The sequence below is a fragment of the Vidua macroura genome, chromosome 16 (genome assembly GCF_024509145.1).
Source record: "Vidua macroura isolate BioBank_ID:100142 chromosome 16, ASM2450914v1, whole genome shotgun sequence".
Lineage (NCBI taxonomy): Eukaryota > Metazoa > Chordata > Aves > Passeriformes > Viduidae > Vidua > Vidua macroura.
This window is the reverse complement of record NC_071586.1, coordinates 12,509,215-12,528,849: the sequence shown is the minus strand read 5'-3', so window position 1 is coordinate 12,528,849 and position 19,635 is coordinate 12,509,215. Positions and strand designations below refer to the sequence as shown.

Genomic DNA, 19,635 nt, shown 5'->3' with positions numbered 1-19,635 from the left:
AAACTCCCAAGAACATATTGGCAATTATAAACAAAAAAATTATGAACCACCAGCTTGCAGTGTCTTTGCTGATCTGACTGCATTCTTTTTTGTATTATTGTGTTTTCAGTGAATTCCAGGAAGACATGAAGACCAGTAGTTTGGAAGAAGTGAGGTTAGCCATGGAAACCTACTATGAAGAGGTACGTCTGGCAGGTCCTTCAGTGTGCATTCAGGAGAGGAAGCTGGGCAGTTGTTGAGTCAAAGTGGAAATGGAATGTTTAAGATAAAGTTTCTTGTACCTTAACAGCACCTGTCATTGGTAGCAGGTTTTCATAGTTACTCTCACAGCTCCAGCTGTATGTACTGAAAAAATGTTTTTCTTCGATACGTTGAGTGTGTTAATGAAAAAGGGCAAATAAAGAACCCACTGTACATCCATAAGTGTAATGTTGAGATGAAAGCAAATTTAACAGCAGCCTGATTTTCAGTGATGGCATCATTAGCTCTGCCACTACCCAAAGAGTCTTGTTCTGATTTTCACCTAATGAACCAATGTGTTGCTGTGGAAGCTGACATTGCTAATGCTCCTTAATGGAATCTGTATTTCACAGGTTCATCGCCTCCAACTCCTCCTGGCCAAGTCTGAGACTATGAGGAAAAAGTATGTTTAATTCTTCTGATGCAAATGTTTGCATGCATGTGTTTGACACATCACTTGAGTCCTACTTTAACTGATGGAAAACTACTACATGGGAACAATTTTTGTCATTTAGATTGCTGGATTTGCTTTTTTGGTACTGCTTTAGTTGGCTTCACAGCCTTGAAATATGTCTTAGTCACATTTTTTTGCTTGTAGATAGATAATTTTTGTGGATCTGGAAAAATACCAGAGCTATTTAAAAAGTACAGGATAGCACTGAAAATTTATCTCTGTTACATCTTCCCTCATAATCACACCTATTCTGGCATTACTGGTAATTGAAACAAACTCCCTGGATGTTTGGCATTTCACACTTGAGTCAGTTCTGCATCTTGCTCTAGAGTGTGTGCTGCAAAGAAAATGTTCTTGGAGTAAACATTATTTTCCTTTGGTACAGAGACACAGACAAGTAAACTGTGTCAGAGAAGCTTGTTCTAGTGCTTGTCACTGGTGTGCAAGTGTGGGCATGGTGGTGAGGGTGAACAGTTTATAGAGGCAATAAAAGTCAAAGCATAAAGGCAGAAGATAAAGCTCCACTAAGACAAATTAGAAACATAACTACAAGTGAGTGTTATTTGAGCTGAAAAAGGGTAGGAGTGTCTTGTAGGACAGTAAAATTCATCACCACACCACTTCAAAATATACTTGACCACCTAGTGTTAAGTACAGACAACTGTCTTAACACTGAGTGTAATTATTTAGATTGATAGAAACATGTGAAAGCTCTTTAGGGTCATCATTTATACTGCTTGTGTTCCCTAATTCACTGTCACTTGTGGATTGAAAACTGCAATTTGTTTTGTCATTTAAAAAAAAAAAAAATAAATCTTTTGGCTCAGGTCTGCAGTGACCAGCCTCTCAAGGCTCTAAGCCATCACACCTAATTTATTTACAGGTGAAAATGAGTCACCAGGTCTCTTGCTTGTCCTCATTTATTCGTAGCTTCACAAAGTGGTGGTCAGGGCAGTCTCTCTCCATTACATGACTGTCAGTCTCTGCTGGAGAGGCTGAGCACTGAAATAATAAATCATCTTGAAGGTCAGGACTCTGGCATATTGAAAGAGTTGTTTGAGAGTATTTCTTTCATGATGCTTGTCTCTGTTACTTCTGGCTGAAGTGAATGGCATTTGGCTTCTCTTTTTCAGTGTTAATACTGAAATCTGGTTATTTGTATGTGAAGCTGTAGTGTCCAGTTGTAGCTAGAAACTAACTTTTCAAGCCCTCAAAATGGACTGAAATAGATTTTTTTTTTCAGGTTTAGTTGAGCCTAAAACAATGTCACTGAGTGGTATGGTTATGGTTTCTATCATTCCTGTCACTACCCCATTTTGATGGTGTGTTGTGTTATGGTTTTTACTCTTTTTTTTTTTTTTCCCTCCTGCCTGGGACAGCTGTGTGGATGGTCATCCATGACATCTGGACAGCCTTATTTTTTTTTTTTTTTAATTTCCTTTTAATTTCTAAAAAGGAGAACAGCTAAAAATTCAGTCTTTTTTTGATGTGCTAAGGCTGTCTCCCCTTTTACCTTGTAATTATTCCAGTGGATAGGATGTAAAGATTCCTTCACAAACTGTTCTGTGGTTGTCACTGACAGTGGCATTTGTGCAAAACTAAGTCCATCAGTTACTTCAGGCCTTTATTTCCAGAAGTAAGTTTTTAAGAATTTTCTCATAGCAATAAAGAAAATCTATTTCATCTCACTAAGAGTCTGTTTTGTGAACAAACGTTACAACTTTGCAGATCTAGAAGCTCAGATTTCTTCCCCCCTTTATTAGAAAAAAAATTAACAATCCCTGTTGTATATTTAAAGTCATTTTAACACATAACAGGCTTTCCCATTTCTGATACTTTTCATTTCCATATTAGCTGTATTCTTCAAATCTGTTTCAGACCTCTCTGGGGTTTATAGACACAAGGATAGATTCTTTTACAGTAGAGCACCATTTCCAGTTATCTGAAGGTACACTTGGGTGCTGGATTTGTTTGAGAGCTATTTCATCTCTGTCTATCCCTCTCTCTCTCTCCCCCAGTCTCAGTGTTTGCTAGTGAACAAAAGCCATTCAGAGCCTGCAGGCTGGCTCTCTGTGCTGGACAGATTTTTGGAGGAGCCTCACAGTTGGCTGAAGAGTTTTTTAAATCAGAGGTTCACAGAATGCTGGTAAATCATTATAAGGCTGGTTAACAAAACAAACAGAAAATAAGATAAATAACATTCATACAAGTGCCCTTGTTTGTGCATAAATGGAACAGAGTGGGGGAGGAAGTAAAGTAATAAATGAATTTTCAATGTTTCAAATTTTTTGACACAAATTAAAACAGTTGTGGAAGTCTTGAGCAAGATGATCTTTGCATGCTTTTTCAGAAAAGAATAGGTAACTCCCCAAGTAAAAAAAACATGGAGAAATGTTATTATGGGGGAACTGAAGCTGTCAACTCAGCCATCTTACTTGTCTAGTGAAGCTGCTCCACTCTTTTTAATGCTGCTTCTTTGTTCTCTGCTTTTAAGTTAACTTTCTGGTTTTGATCCCTTTTCCAAGTGCAGAGGGCAGAGACACCCAAAAAAGGCTGAAGGCACTGAATGCTGCTGTGCTGAGGCTGTCCAGGAACATCAGGGAAATGCAGGCTGAGAATCGGAGGCTGAAGGAGGAGCTGGATCATGTCCTGAGCACTTCCCCTCCTCACAGTAAGACAAAAAGTATGTGCTGGAAAATCAGTGAACGTGGGGCAAGGGATCTGGGTACACCTGAAAGATGTATGACAGCAGCACCCTACAAAGGTAGAAATGAGGGAGTTATTACAAGGTGAAGATTCAGGGGTGGCAAAGTTGGAAGGAGAACTTTCTTTCAGGAGTCTCTGATTTCTCCAGTCAGATCTGTGTTTCCTCTGTTATTATCCCTGAGAATTCTAAACTGGAATTGGTAGAGGAAACTTTTTCAATAGCTGAAAACTGGTGAACTTGAGTGGCTTATATTGATTTTGGGGTTAATGGTTTAGAAGTCAGATATTTTAAACCCATTCTCATTTTTTCATTGGTAGATATTTAAAGTTGGCATTCAGAGATCTTTAAATGGTCTTTTCATATGGCCAGAAGTTTCAAAAAGCAAGAATAATGTTGCCCCATGGGTGTAGTTATATGTTTAAAGCTTTGTTACTGTATTTAGATTGTAGTGAGTGGAGCAGACAGAGACTGGTGAGGAAGATTTTGGATCTAGAAAAAGTAAGTGGTCATAGTTAAGTGGCTTTCTTACCTGTCTGGGAGCAGAAAATGCAGAACCACTGTCTTGTGCTCTTGGCACGTTGTCCTTCAATGTCTCAGCCCTGTGCATTCTGCCTCACATGCATAACCTGCTGTCTGTAGCATGAGCCCTCCCTCCCTGTTTTCTTCTATCACACTTGTTAGATATAGATGCACATTTTAGAATTAACCTCCATTTGATCTTTTCTTGTGGCCTAAATAAAATAATTTCACGCTAAATTTAATTTTCCTTTTTTTGTGTGTGTGTTTTCCATGTAAATTTACCCTGCTTAGAAAGTGTGTGCCATGGAGGGCATCACGGTGTCCTTAGCTGATAGTGAGGAATCACAAGTGCTTGCTGTGTCACCTTCACATTCTGTGGACCTGGATCATCCAGCATCCCAACATTTAGGTGAGGAATGCTGTCGCCTCCAAAGGCTGGTGAAGGAATTGAAGAATGATAGGAAGGCACTTCAGAATCTCCTGCTCAGTAAAGAGTAAGTGTGACTCTTGTCTGGGATGTTCTTCTGCAGGTGTGAAGTATTTCATTTCTGATCCTGGTATGAAATGATGTAATAAGTAACTCACATTTTCAACTGGAATATTAATTTTGAGAATCCCTTCAGTTTTTATTTTAAAAGCTTCTTTCTAATCCTACTGGCTTCATAATACTACTTTGAAGAAGAAAAGCCAGAGGATGGAAAATGAGAATTTCTGCTTGTTTCTAGCACATTTTTCAAGGCTTATTTTTCTGCCAACCACACTGAAAACCCTTTGAAGGGTTATATGTTTATGCAGCACTTCTTGTTTGTATTGTGCTCTAAAAATTTGTGTGTTTTTTTTTTTTTCTCCAACATGTTTTGTCCTGATCTCCCACACCTTCTGCCCAGGAATGCTCTGTGGCTTCTGTCCTCCCCATAAGTGGTTGATTTGCAGTTTTTTTTAGTATTGCCTGGACTGTTTGGTGTGTCAGGGCCTTGGGGCAGGTTAATCTGAGCACTCTGAGCAGGGACATGCCCACAGGGAGGTGTGTTGGTGACACTTGGTGTCCTGTGTCACCTCTGAACAAAAATGCACAGTGAGAGCACATGAGGAGGGTTTTTGCTCCTCAGCAATGGGTGTTTGCACTTTGTTCTGTTTAAAAGGAAAAAAAAAAACACTTAGTTACTTCACAAATTTGAGAAAACCCAATTGATTCAGAAGTTTAAAGAAAAAAGAACTACTTTGTGGAAGTATGAATGTCTTAGGTATCACTGAGATTTCCTTGTACCTTTGTAGATTAGATATCAAGCACTTACTGCAGGCTAAGGCTGAAGTGGAGCTGGAGCTGCAGAAGTGGCAGAATAAGATGGAAGGAAAAAGCATAGAAGAGCAGACATTAAGGTAAGGCATTTTTTATTAATAGATCCTTTGGGAACCCCCCCAAAAAAACATCTCTTAAAGTATAATTCTCTTTTGAAGTGGCTCAAATTCTGTAGGAGTTCATCTGAACTGCAAGAAGCTGGGGATTCTTTTAAGCAGAAATGTTTGGAGGGATGGAGTAAGTTACTAGGGGAAGACTTCTATAGAGTGCTTTTAGAGGAAGTGGAAGACTAAGTAGTACAGTAAAAATAAGATCTAAATTATAATAAAAATTCATAAGATAAATGGAAAAAGCTTCTTTTTCTCAGACATTTTTTCTCTAGGACAATATTGTATTCTCTTTACCTTAGCCTGTTTCTAGACCATTGCCTCTGTGTCATTCCAGTTACTCCTTGTATTCTGTACAACTGTGAGTGATAATCCTGTGCAAGAGAGGCACAAAAAATGATTTCAATATTGTTTTTTGAGAAAGGACTTTGACTGACAAATATAAAACTGTAGCAGATCAAAATACATTATTAATAGTATCAAGGCTACCACAGTAACCTTGAGACTTCTTAGTTTTAACATAAGGCTGTGCTATCACAGATTGAGAATTGATGTTATGTGTCTGCTACTATGAGAACAGGTATCATCCTGAGCAGTTTCTCTCTTTGGCCTTAAAAAAGAAACCCAAAGTAATCGAGTGTTATGAAATATTCAGTATTTTCAAAGCAGAGTCAACAGAAAGTTTCTATAAGTTATAAATATCTTTGCTTTTCCAACCATAGTGAGGAAATCCAGAACTTGACACAGAAAGTAGGGAAAATGGAGTTAAAACTGGAGGAGGAGAAAATACAGATGGTAGAAGATACAGTGGAAAAGCTTAATAAGGTACAGCCACATTTTTGTTTGTGTTTTTCTTTTTTCCTTGTGCCTGATATAGATTTCAAAAGAGCTGCTAGCTGTGTTTTTTCAGAGATGCATTAAATCTTATCATAGAGATAATGATGGTTAACTCCCAATATTTGTTGGAAATAAGTTATTTCAATAATTAACACTGCAACTTGGGGAGTTTTTTGAAGCTGTTCTGTTAGTGATCCTCTGCATTGCTGTTGCTCTTTTTCTTGCTCAGTGTACTATTGCAAAAGACTTAAACTTTTAAGTGTTTGGGGCTTTTCCCAATTCTTAAAAAAAATAAGAAATTTGTGGTTACTTTTATCTTCTTACAGCATCTGAGGCCATTGCCTAATTTCAGTCTGATTTTTTAAAGGGAGGGAGGATTTGTAGGAGTTAACAGTTAGATAAAGAATGGAGACACAGGTAAATGTGGTCCCTGGCAGACTGGCAAAAGATAAAAATCCCTTTTCAGTGTTTTTTCTGCTGGCCAGGTGGTCACTTAGGGCACAAGAGCTGTCCAGTCAGAAAATACTCACTTGCTTTTTTGTTAGGATGGAAGTGAGGTGCTTTTCATGGGAATATTTACAGGATGTAGAATACTTATCATCATGGAAATTGAGGTGGTTTAATTCTGCTTCTGGTGGAACATAATATTTGAGTCAAGAATTAAGGAAGATGTCAATACAATGAAATAAGTGAACTTCACTTCCAAGTGAAGTTTTCCTAGAGTTGAGGTATTCTATCTAATAAATATATTTGTGCATCTGTTAATCCTGGACAGTATTAAGTGTGGCTCTAGAATCAGTTTGGGGTTTTGTAAAATATGTCTGAATTTGATATCTGTGCAATCTTCTGTCCCTCTTCCAGGTGAGGTAATTGGCCAGCAGAGATGGATGGGCACTGACAGAGCTGCATTCAGAGGCACTGTGGCCATGTTAATCTCATTTCACTAAATACTACTTGCAAATTAATACTGGGGATTTTGATTTGCACTTAAAAATAAATAGACCCTGAAATACATGTCGTAAAAAAGACTAATAAAAATGTCCAGTGGCTTAAGAGGCTTCTGGTTTCTGATATACTGTGCCATCTGTAGGTTCTTTCCTGTGTGTTACAGGCTCATGGATGCTAGAAGATGTTTTGAATACCAAATCACTGGAGTCTTTAAAAACAGCCAACAGCTCCTTTTTCCCTCTGCAGACTATATATATTCTTGGCCAGTAACCATCTATTTATTGAAATGTTCCCATTATTTGTAATTATCACTAAGTTCCTACCAATTTCTCATTTTAATAGTAGGTTGTCATTTTTAATATGACATGATCCATTTACTGAACTTAAGCCTGGAGCTCAGTGGTTTTAGGTTATAAATAAATTCTTTTCACAGAATCAAGAGGTTTTTTCAGAGTCTATAAAATCTCTTGTTCCGCTAGTTAAAATTTTACACCAACAAATTAAATTAGTCTTTTACACTTGCAGTTAACTTTTGTTTGGCATGTGAGGTATGACAAGTAGGGTGGGATAATTAGGGATCAAAAAGATCAAATGGTGAGAGGTGGAATATGCAACCACACCTCGGGAGAAATTATTGGAACAAAATCTTGTTTTATTCTTGGTTTCTTCCTTTTTCCTCTAATTAATTTCATTAAGATAGAAGAGTAAATTTATGCCAACTTATACAAGCTTGGTGTCATACAATGGCCAGCTCTCAGTAAGCCTAAAGAGATGATTATGGGGCAACAGTTGCCAGGATGAAGCATAAGAGACCTCCCTGGTTAATTAATACTTGTCTTTCCTTGAGAAGAACTGCAAAATCAGATAACCTGATTTTTGTTCTCAGTCTGTTGCTAACATACAAACCATTTGTGAGCAGCAAAGCAGCGAGTTCGCAGTGCCTTAGCAATGCACAGAAAAACAGGAGTGTGTACAAACGGAAACTTTTCCATTCCCATGCCCTGCTGAGGGCTGAGAGGGGGCAGGGATGTGTTTCACTCTCAGAGTCACCTCCATGACGAGTTTGAACACCAGCAGAGTTCAGAATTAAGAGTTTCCTCTTGAACTTCCCCCTGCCCTGCAGGCAGGATGAGCTCTGGTGCTGATTTTCCTGAGTCATTTGTAATCTGTTCCCTCACAGCTCTGTCTTTACTGTGCTAACTTAGAGATTCTCCTTTGCAGGCTCCTCCAGTCTGCACAGTTACAGGCAAAGAAAATCACAGGAAAGAACAAGCAGCCAAAATTATCCAGAGATACTGGAAGATGTACAAAACCAAGGTGAGATTCTCCTATCAGGGAACAGCTAGGACATCCCCCTCTGAACCTTACTCTTGTTTTAGCATCTATCCACACGTCTTGAAAGATTGTTGTTTGAGTTTGGCAGGGGTTGGGACAAGTGTTTTCTGTGTCTTTCAATTATTGGGAAAATTTGGCAAATCTTAATTAGCTAAAACTCGTATATATTTGTGGCATTAACATGGGCATTTTTCATTTCAGAAAGAAGAAACTGCTCTTCGTGAGGTGAGTGTGTTTGTGACACCCAACCAAACAGTACAACAGATTTGATTTGTATCAAAGGGCAAGCAGCCAAGACAATATTTGTTCTTCAGGCTGGTTATAATCTTCCTTCTGACATCCTGATTTTGTTTCGTGTATTTTGTCAGTGGTCTCAAATTTTTGGTCTCAAATTTTCCATAGTTGGTACCTTCTGCAAGGTGAAAGCTTCTGAAAATTCTGAACAAAATCTGATACCAACAGACAGAAAGTTTTTCTGAATGAGATAATTTTAATCCTGATTTGATTTTCATTATAATGAATCTTCAGAAAGATTTGAAATAGGATTTGAAGCTTTTGCTGCGGAGAAATGTCTGTGAGAATTATGAAGATAATGAAAATTTGTCAAAGTCATTTTTTGATGAATGTTTTGCGGAAGGGTTTTAATTAAACTGTTTGTTTCAAATCACACAATGTAGCATCTTACCTTTGTTTTCTTCCAGAGCATTAAAAATTCCACTTTCATAAATTAGAACTAATTCTAATAATGTGACGCAAACATGCTGTTCTAAATGCTTTTTTTTTTATTATAACCCAGTAAAATCTCTGAGGGGAGTGGAAGACCTTGCATTCAGTGCAATCACCACAAGGTCTGCCAGGCTTGGCTTGGTTTCTGATTGCAGCAGAGCATCTCAGAGCCCTCTGGGTAGCCAGAATGCAATGTGGGAATGGGAGCATGGTACTGTGTTGGTGAAATTTAGGCTGGTGCTGGCAGCTAGAACTTCACTGCATTTGATAGGATCAGTCCTGAGCACCTCCCAGATGGAATTTAACCCCCAGAGCTGACCCTGGAGGTGCAGTGTCTGTGGGTTATCTTTCAGAGGAGCTAATGGCCACTTCTCTCCATGGCAGGCAGTTGTTCTGCTCCAGGCAGCCTTCAGAGGACATTTATCTCGACAGAAAGTGCTGCTGCATGCTGGGGTGCCTGATGCAAAGTCTCACACCGAGGTAATTGTGGGGACAGATGGGTATCCCAGCATCACTCTGTTTATCTTGCACTGTAAAGGACTTTACTTCCAGGCTTAATTTGTTGAATCACCTGGTGATTGTTTTAATGTGCTGGTTGGCAACACCACTGTAATTCTAGAAAGATACTGAGCTCATTCCCTGGCTTCCCTTCTTACTTTCTGTGGTTCACACTTTTTCTTAGAAGTAAGCTGTAACTTCTCAGCCTTGTGGCCTGTAACACTGTAACTCTTTTTTTTTCCCTGTTTCTCCCATCAGATAGCACACCCTTTAACTCTTTAATTAGGAGTGATGTTCAAAACTTTACCTGCTCTCAAGGGTTCACTACTCAATCACTGGAGTAATAGATAAACTTTTTTCACCAAAGTTCAGCAAGAAGAATCTGGAAAACATCTTTTATTGGATTGAAAAGCAAAGGAGTCTTGGTGAGGCATGCTCAACCCAAGACTTGGTGTCCTCTCTCGTGTCCAGTTTGCTCCAGATTATTTAGTTCTGAATATGAAAAAAATTCCTTACCAATTAAACATTTAGTTTCTGTAAATCATTTGCTAGATTATACAAATATCCTTTGGACTTTTAGCATCTTATAGTTAATTTGTAATTCTCCATCCAGGTTGTCCATCTGATTGCACTTTCTATGCTCTTTGATTCAGGTAAACTGGCCCAATGTAGGAGGACTGAATACTTGGCTTTATACAAGCAGAAAATAAATCCATTATGAAGGTTGTCTTACCTCCTTAATCTTCAAAAGGTTTCCTTCCTGGAAAATAAATGGAACTTTCCTTGCAGGTGTCTGCTCTTTCATTAATTGAATGCTGGTGCTTCAAAGCTTATATGATGATCAGATTTGCATTTCCTGCTGATTTAGTCTTACAGAACCTTAAAAACTGCAGACCAAAAGATGGGGATGTTTGTTCTAATGCCAGTTTCACAATCAAGAGGATTGTGAAAGGTTCTGTCGAGCTTCTGTGCAATCTGTAAAAGGTCAGTTTTCTTTAATCTGATTGCTTTGCAGAACTCCTGCCTGTCTTCCGTGTCAGACTCCTTGAGTTTTTCTTCTGATTGCAAGGAGAGAGATGAGATTGTGACATTCATCCAGTCCATTTTCAGGGCTCACTTAGCACGTACAGAACTGCTTCAAGAGAGGTAAGCCAGGAGTAGATACTTCTGCAACATGCAATAGCAAAATCATTTTTATTACAGGAGAGGAGTATTTTTTTAAATTGAGTTTTAGTGTGGGTTCCGTGGCAGAGAAGGAGAACAAGGCCATTGTTACAAAAAAGACAAGGGAGAGCTTGTTCCTGAGAAGATTCAAAAGATGTGCAACTAAAAGAAGCTTTGTGGCAGCAGGAGTCTTCCCATATCCTGCTGCATGTTGTCTTCCATAGCAGTGAGTGAAAGTAAAGTGAAATAATTACTCTTTGGAACAGAAAGGTTACTACTGTTACCACACAGATTGCTGATACATTTTCTTAATGTGTGAATCTGAAGCCCTGGCATGTGCAGGTGAAGGGTTATGTGGGGGAAGAAGAGGAAGAAGCTAGAATGCCATCAAGTCACTTAGCTCAGGCAGGGTGCAGGGATTTGATTACTGCTTAGGTTTATGATGATTCTGTCTTGAAAAATACTTCCTTTCTCTCCAGGGTTTACTGCTCTGAAGTTTTTAATGTTAGCTGCCATGGTTACAAGGAGAGTTACATGTCTGTCACCTCTGTTTAGTGCCTGGGTTCACTTCTGCAGGTGATAGAGCAGCAACACAAGGAACTTTTCAGCACAGCCTGTGAAGAGAGACTGCAGACACTGTTCTGTGCCTCATGCTCTGAGTGTGTCTCTTTGCAGGTCCTCTGTGCCCAGTGCCCCTAGTGGGAAAGCTGATCCTGCAGTTCCCATCACAGAGGAGAAACCAGGCTCAGCAGCACTCCAGAGACCTCCAGTCCTCACATCTCCTCTTCCTGGTAATCTCCTTCCCCAGTGTTCAAAAGTCTGGGTGTTTTGAGTGGGTGCATGCACAGTTTTATAGAGAACATCTGCATGTGCACACACATGTGCATCCTTGTACTCCATGTGGGTGGCTTCATTTGGTGACATGTTGCTTCTACTGGCACATGTTGCTTCTACTGGCACGTGCAGTTCCCTACATAAAAAATAAAAGCTCTGACAGTCTCAGCACCAGCTTCTTCACGGTGCTTTGTCTGTTTGTCCCAGCTGTGGTTTGGAAGGTTTCTCTGGTGTAAGTGGTAATTATTGAGGGAACATGGTGTTCCCCTGTATTGCCTCTCTGCTTCCTTTTCAGCCCTGTAGCTGGAGTATGGTACTTCCCATCACATTTTGGGCCCTTAGCCATAGAGAAACTGAGAGCATTTCCACCAGCCTGACTTAGTTTCTGCAGAAGGCAGACAGACATCTGCTAGAAAAAGCCATCCTAGGCAGCCATGTGCATTTGGTCATGGTGTTTTCAGCAGTCTTCAGTTGCTGCAGTAAGGAGAAAAATAAGTCCTGGATAACCTTGCCAGCAAGTATAACTGTAATACAAACTCAGAAAATCTGTTACTTTTATGACTCTTGTGCCATTTGGTTTTCTTCTTGGATTCCTTATTGCTGTTTGTGAGAAGATGGAGTTAAAGCCAAAGAGGCTTTTAGGAGGATGTTAGAAGTACTGAGTAAGAAAGGCAAAACAATGCTGCAGATAAGACAGCCTTAGACATGCAGCTTCAAAGGAGTTAAATTGAAAAGGGCTGGTTCTGTGCAGAGTGGGATATTTTAGGCTTTTATGGACCAGCTGAGGAAAAAAGGAGCAACTTTGAGTGTGACCAGAGAAACACTGGCTCAGTTTTCTTGTCAATGAAAAGCTCTCAGTCCCTGCAGGCTTGCTCTGAGACAGAATGCTGTAAGCAGTGGGGCTGTTTCTCTAAGATAGGAGGTGGGGATTATGCCAGATTTGCAGGGCTTGTGAAAACAGAGGTTACACTTCAGTGGAAGAAAATGTGTTTAAGAAATTTCACTGCGTTCCATATTCAGAGGCACGTTCTACTTTGTGAAGGAGTAGGTAGTACTTGCTTCTGAAGATGTTTGAGTTTTGAGTGACTTTAATTATGTCTGGTGATAGTATCCAGGAAAAAATAGTGCTGCAGCACCTTGTTTTGCCTGAGCTCTACTGCAGTAGTCATTATTGGCATACTCACACTAAAGCCAGGGTAAATCAGTTGTGAAATTCTACTCAAAGAGAAAAAATCCCTTAAATGCTTAGTCCTTCTAAGACCCACAGAGGAGTGTAAGATGAGGCAAGTCCAATAAACACAGTCATATGAGTACCAGCAGAGCACAGTCATTGTCTAGCTATGAAGTCTCCTAAGCTAAGTTTTATTGCAGATTATGATGACAAGTTGATGAGTGAAGAAGCTCTGGAATAGTTTATAGTGGAAGAGAGACAGAGGAAACCATACTTTCAAACTTTCTTCCTTGCAGTCCTTTCCTGGTGAATATCAAAAAGGAGTGATTGGGAGCAGACCAGGTTTTGTTTGCTGCTGATTTTATCAATGTGGGAGATGTTTTCAAACTCTGGGATGAGGAGAGAATGTATCCAGGTGGTTTGTGGAGAGGCACACTGGGGATGTGCTTCTTTAACTGCACAGCTGCCCCAAAGACTGCCTGGCACTGAGCTCTCTGAAGCATTAGTCCTGGTGCATGGGAGTGTTTAACCAAAATCACCCCAAAAATGAATTGGGAAAAACCTCCTAAAGGGAGGAGAGCATCCTGGTGTAAATGCAACCCCTCAGGGATTGTTTGGTTTTTTGCCATGTGGATTTATGTAGCTTAAACTAAAGTTAAAGTTAACTAAAAGTTCACGCCATTCTGAACTCATGACTGATAGAAAAATCCACTGGCAAAATTGGGGTTTGATGGTAAATTGGGATTTCAGTGGTCATCCTGCAGCTTGGAAAAGATGTGAGACAAGGAGCTTGGTGAGCAGTTGAGTGATTTAAAAGCAATCAAATTCTTAAAGCTTTAAATCATGCAGCTGTTGAACAAGTTCTTTATTCATTTGTCCCAAGTCCAGACTTGCATTTCATGACCTCTAGGTCTTAAAATGATCTTAAGCTTTCAGACAATATCTGTATTGCAATAAATCATTTCAGTTCACTACCCCTTTTGGCATTATTTTAAGAACAATGGGGAAGATGAAAATGTGTTTTAAAAAACCTTATATATCCGCCAGAATGAATGTATATAATCCTGGTGTAGCATTGCAGACTTATAATTCATTGTTTCCATCAGGTTGGATGTCTCTGTATTTTCTAGGAAAAGAGAGATTTTTTTTTTAAAGTGTATTATTCAGTGCTGCTTTGCTTGTCTTCAGGACCTGGAGATTTTATAAAGCCATTTCTCCCGTTTCCCATGAAATGGAAGAGATATTAACAATTCAGCCTGTGAAACTTGATGTTGTGTTTTGTTCTGTCAGGGGAGTGATAGGAAGGAAGAATATGTTCTGTACATGCACAGCTAGCTTGATTAAGGGCAGTGTTTCTCTTTGCATATTACTGACCACTCTGGCTGCAACTGTTAACTTCATTTCAGGCCTTTTTGGAATCATAATGAATTTACATACAGCCCTTAACTCATAACAGTGCTTAGTATTCAGCACCAAGGTCAAGTTGAAATCAAAATGAAAATCAGGACAAGAAAATCTCATCTTTTCTTGAGAGCAGGATATAATCAAGGGTGATTTGACTAATATTAAGCTATTTCATGTATAATATGTTTATTCTTAGAGTTGCTTCTTCTGGTTATCATGCCTGATTTTGGCAGTTCTGTTTTCTCCTCCATATCACCAGTGCTACTATCTCATAAATCTCCCTGAAAAACTCTGACATTGTTTGTTGACTGGTGCAGAGAAGATTTTCACTTAACTAGAGAATTGTGTGTTTCCTTGCTTTTTAGGCTGAGGTCAATGTAATGTAATGGCCTCCCTGCATCCCCCTTGCCATTCACAGGCTCTTTCATTCTTTTCCTATCCCTGGGCCAGTTGTGGTCCCTTTTCTTTATTCCATCTTCCACTTTCTGTGTATGCCTGCTCTTCCATACCAGGATATTTTTTTCCTGTGTCAGGAGTCTCTTATTTCACTACAAGATCCATGGCAGGTCTGTTCACCCTGGATAATATTCTCTGTATGCCCTCCAGTTCAGGTCAAAACCTCAGACTGTGGCTTCTTGCCTGTTTCCTCTTTCTACCACAGGTTGTCTTGATTTGTTTTCTTCTCTGGGAGAGTCTTTTCAGAGAATTTATGTTTGAAACTGAAAAATAAGTGGAGCTGAGGGAAGAATATTGTGCTAGAAGGTATTAATAGCTGAGGGGAGGATATTGTGCTGGAAGGTATTAATAGCAGTCATCATTTAGTTCCTACATCTCTTGCACAGGGGTTATAAGCTGCTGGTTCTGCTCTTCCTGTGTCAAGGACTTTGTACATATTCATTTTATGCCTCTGATTCTCCAGTGTTTACTGGAATCATCAGGAATATCTGTTCACAACCTGAACATCAAACATTGGAATGGTTGAGATGAATAGAAACACATCCAGGAAAATAGCGAAGAAACAAAATTTTTAAAAAAAGGGGAAAACCCAATAGTGTGGTCACTGTTTTTATTGACATTACAGTAGAACAGCATGTGAACAATATTTTGGATGTTTTACATGTGTAAGAGTTAAAGACAGTGACTGAGAGCTTCTACCTTTTTTTGCATCTATTTCCCTTTGTTCCATCTATATCTGAGTCACGTTCTCATTGTGACCTCTCTGTGTAGCTTAAGCTTGGGTCAGTTTTTCCTTTTCTGGCCATTTAATAAATATTTGGTTTTCACCTGCAATGGCTTCAGTATCAAGTGGCTTTACTTGGTGTGCTAACCCCTTGCAAAGATTAAAGGCAATAAGAGAGCTCATGCATGGTCAGTGTGTCAGCTCAACCCTTGCTGTGCACTGTGGCTCATTAAAGGGGAACAGAAATAGCTCCATGCACAAAAACATCAGAGTCATCCATAACTGGATGACTCCAGGTAAGCTTGGAAACTTCCTGGCTCAGAGAATAGCACACTTGCCCCGAGGGTTTGTTTTGGTCAGTGCTGTTTGTTGATGACCTTGTTTGCTGGAATCATTTCAGGCAGGTCCTGCTCTGCTCCCTGTGTGCCCCTGGATGAGGCTCTCTCCGAGGACTCCGATGATGATGATGTTGTTGTCCCTCCCTTGCTGCAGGTGAAGAAAAGCTACACCCACTTCTAAGGTTTGGTAACAGGCTCTGGTGGTCTTGAATTATTTGGTTCACCAACAAAACTATTTGTACCAAGATCAAGCATATCAAAGATGGAAAAAGGGGGAACATCAGCCCCTTTTTAATGGCAGTTCACATGATTTCAGCCACAAATGAGTAACTCTTTGATATGTTGTCTCTGCAGACTTCATGGCTAAAAGCCACTGACTGACTGTTAACCTTACCCTCCTGGTACACAAAGAGTTTGGATTTAAAAACTCAACCAAAACACTTCCATGTTTTTAATGAGGATTATAAATTCAGCTGCCAAATTGAAATGAAAGCAATAAAGCCTTAAGATATTTAATTCCAACCAAAGTTTTGTTTCAGGTCAACTAAAATAATTTGTTTAATCAGAAAGTGGTAAATGACATAACTCCAGTTTTTAGCCCGTGTATGCAAAGGGGTACAACTGGTATTTGTTATCTGTGCTTTACTATTTAACAATTTTACTGTATCATATTTTAATACCTTTTAAAAAATATTTACATTGAACATTTACAATCTGTGCAGACCTTGTAAAGGCTTTTAGAAAGCCATTTCTTTGCTATAGGGCTATTCTAGGCCCACTGTATCAGCTGAGTTTTCTTATTTATTGACCTTTTCCTCTGTGTGTATACAGTGTATATATGTGTAGTGCTGTTTTGTGTTGAAATGTCTGATGACACATTCAGCTTTTGGGATTTGTCAGGGCAGCAGTGTGCTGTGAAAGGATACCCTTGTGAGTGTTTTTTCTGCTTAAAAAGTCACAAATCGTGTGTGTTTTTCAGGGTCAACTTTTAATGTGTAAAGATACTTGACATAGGAGATAGGTGAACATTCCAGACAGTTCTGACTACATTGCTCATATCTAATCAAGGCAGTTTGGTTTGGGAGTAGAAGTGGTAGGCTGGATTATAACAGAAATCAGTGCTGCATCCAGAAAAAGCACTCACAGTGTAATTATCTGTGGAAAGGCCAAAGGCCTGATGGGCTGTTGAGGATTTCATCAGAGGGGGTCTTTCCAGATCTTCTCTGCAAACTGTACTTTTTGACTGGATAGTTCCTACTGTTGCACCAACATCCTTCAAAGACATTGAAATGTGTGTGGGTTTTTTTAAGGTGAGGTAGATAAATCATGATACTTATTGGAAGGGGAAATTAATTTTACAAGCACATGGTGAAGGTTTTCTGCAAACACCAATGGTTTCTTTGTCATCAAAGAGTAATAAAGTCTCCTGTAAACAGAAAGCACACTCTTAAATATAAGATTTTTATCACCTTTTCTAAATTAAAAATCAGTCACCACTGTTTCTCAGAATACCAATAAGTCAGGGCTGTCTCAGTTCTGTGATTTCAATGAAGACTATCTGAGGCTTATCATAGTTTGTGCCAATACTTAGAGCCAAAGAGGAAACTGGATGGCTGCAGCACAATGCAGCTGATTTCATTTAATCCCATCGGTGGAAATGCTGCCTGTGCTATTTCCAAAGGCAGTTTTGGGAGCTCTCCATACCCAAAGCAGTCTGAAGAATGTCATTTGCACTCCCACTGGGTAAATTTTTCCTGCTGGTGCTTTAGTCACATGACTGTCATCTGCAGGAAGGATAAAAAAATATATATAAAAGAAAAGGGATAGAATCCTTCTGGTAGAAGCTGGGATATGTTTCCTTCTTTTTCTGGAAGTCATGTTAAAAAGAAGGGTTATTTTGCTAAATGGAAGCAGTGCTGTACTGAGTTGTTGTGTATAATATTTCAGGTCTGTAACTGTGATTCTGTCATGGATCTCTCCAGAGAGTAACCAGAGATGAGGCCTGACACATTAAAGGGAGAGTGTGTAATGTGTCAGGACCAAGGCTGATACCAAATACCTGCCTGGCTGTCATCCTATAGGGAGATCCTGGGGCAGCAAATGCAATAAAGAAAACATTCTTTTACTTTACTGTGCTGTAATGAGCAATATGATGGTATTAGGAAGTTGATACAGAGCAGAAAAGCTTGTGTTTGAGCTGAGCATGTGGCCAGCAGCTGTCTATAGACAGATTCTGGGATTAATGAGAGGTAGGAGCTTGGGATGACCCAGACCCAGGCAGAAACCAGGGTGAAAAGGAGCAAGTGTTCCCTGGGGTGACTCAAAATGTGTCTAAAACTTTCTAAATTTGGGGATGCTATCTCCCAGCTATCAAAGATCTGATACTAACCTTGAGATGGCCTTCAAACTCATACTTTACTTTGGAAGGTAATTAGGTGTTCACTACACATCACAAGTTTGGTGTGGTACAGTAGGAAGAGAAGCCTGCACAGTATTAGCCTCAGGTGTTGTTCTGTTGCACACTGTGATGGAATGTGTTAGAGGGAGTAGTGATTGACACTAGGTTTGGTTCTGTGGTTATCCATGTGAATGCCAGCACCCAGAAATCTGGGAAGAAATGTGGCACAAAGAAGGAAGAAAAAGTTAATTTTTGAATAAATGGCATTTTTCCTCAACAGGGAGCTGAGGACAGTAAAAATCAGTGTGGCTCAAATCTGCCAAGATAGGCCCTGTACAAACACACTGTTTCTGAAAAACACCTCTGTAGAAAGCCCTGGAAACCTTGAAGGTCTTGAATGAAAATTAAACTCCCTTGTATCCAGTGTAATCTAAAAGCACACTTTCCATTCTGTTGATATGGAATAATGTTTCTGACTTAAAACCATCTGCAGTTTGCAGCAGTGTTAGTTAGAGATTGTGTGTGAGTGCAGAGATCTGACTTTAATGGGATCTTATCTCTCTTGATCTCTTTTTGCCCTTAAGTGCCTTTGCCTGTAAATCTTTACTGAGGCATCAAGACCTGAAAAACTGTATTGTTTCCTGCATAGCTGTAAAAATAATCCCTGCACAGGCAACTTCTAATGTAGTCAAAATGGAAAAGGATTAATCTTGGCATATGAGAGCACCATTAATTTTTATGATCCTTTTAATATTTAGAACTGTGCAAGTATTTTATATAATTTATTTTGGGATCTTTGAAAAGCTAAAATAATTGCAATGAATTTTCTTTGAACTGTTGAATTTTGAAATAAAGTTTATAACCAAATATTGATGCATTTCTTCTGCTACTGATGTATTTCCATTGCCCCTCTGGCCTCTGCTGCACACTCCTGTTTTCTCTTTGCACCTGGGCTGACCTTTTATCCCTGATTTTCTGAGTGGACAGTAACAAGATAACTGGAACATGTAAGGTGTGAAATTTCTTTTCTTCTAGTGCAGATTCAAGGTTTTCCCATCAGGAATGAGCAGTGTTCCTGACCAAAACCTGGTGGAACTGAAAGCACTGATGGGTTTTTGCTTTAAAAATTGGTCTGGCAGCAGCTGAGGGAGAGCAGGAGACTACAGAATTCAACAATTTACTGACAGTGTATCCTCTCACCTGGATTATTGTTGCTGTATGTGAAGTTCTGGAAGGAGCTGGGACATGTGCATTCCTTTCCAGGTCCGCTGAAAAAACCCTTAAAGGACTCCCTAAAGAAGCCTTCTGCTGGTTTATGGAAATAGAAGACCCTGCTGTGAGAACATGGGAATCCTGCAGTCATCCTCCTGTCAAGCAGAGTCCTTGGTGTAGGACTACAACAGCTATTAGAGTACAAGATGAGACAGTCTTTGTTGGATAGTTCTATTAATTAAATTTCACTTTTTTTATTCTTT

The 19,635-nt window shown here is 39.5% G+C and overlaps 1 protein-coding gene across 3 annotated transcripts in view; it reads left to right on the top strand.

Moving 5' to 3' along the window:
- The window catches only part of IQCE (IQ motif containing E), a 27,176-nt gene extending 7,541 nt beyond the window's left edge, over positions 1–19,635 (top strand). The window contains exons 10-23 of one of the 3 annotated variants that reach the window (XM_053991747.1): positions 110–182; positions 594–643; positions 3,220–3,377; positions 3,844–3,899; positions 4,212–4,414; positions 5,196–5,300; positions 6,050–6,152; positions 8,334–8,429; positions 8,649–8,672; positions 9,558–9,653; positions 10,687–10,817; positions 11,511–11,626; positions 15,825–15,916; positions 19,424–19,635. In XM_053991747.1, the coding sequence (XP_053847722.1) occupies positions 110–182; positions 594–643; positions 3,220–3,377; positions 3,844–3,899; positions 4,212–4,414; positions 5,196–5,300; positions 6,050–6,152; positions 8,334–8,429; positions 8,649–8,672; positions 9,558–9,653; positions 10,687–10,817; positions 11,511–11,626; positions 15,825–15,916; positions 19,424–19,432 (1,312 nt within the window). In that variant the 3' untranslated portion in view covers positions 19,433–19,635. Of the gene's footprint in view, positions 1–109; positions 183–593; positions 644–3,219; positions 3,378–3,843; positions 3,900–4,211; positions 4,415–5,195; positions 5,301–6,049; positions 6,153–8,333; positions 8,430–8,648; positions 8,673–9,557; positions 9,654–10,686; positions 10,818–11,510; positions 11,627–15,824; positions 15,945–17,709 lie in introns of all 3 variants that reach the window. The other 2 variants (XM_053991745.1, XM_053991746.1) reach the window with 2 other exon arrangements.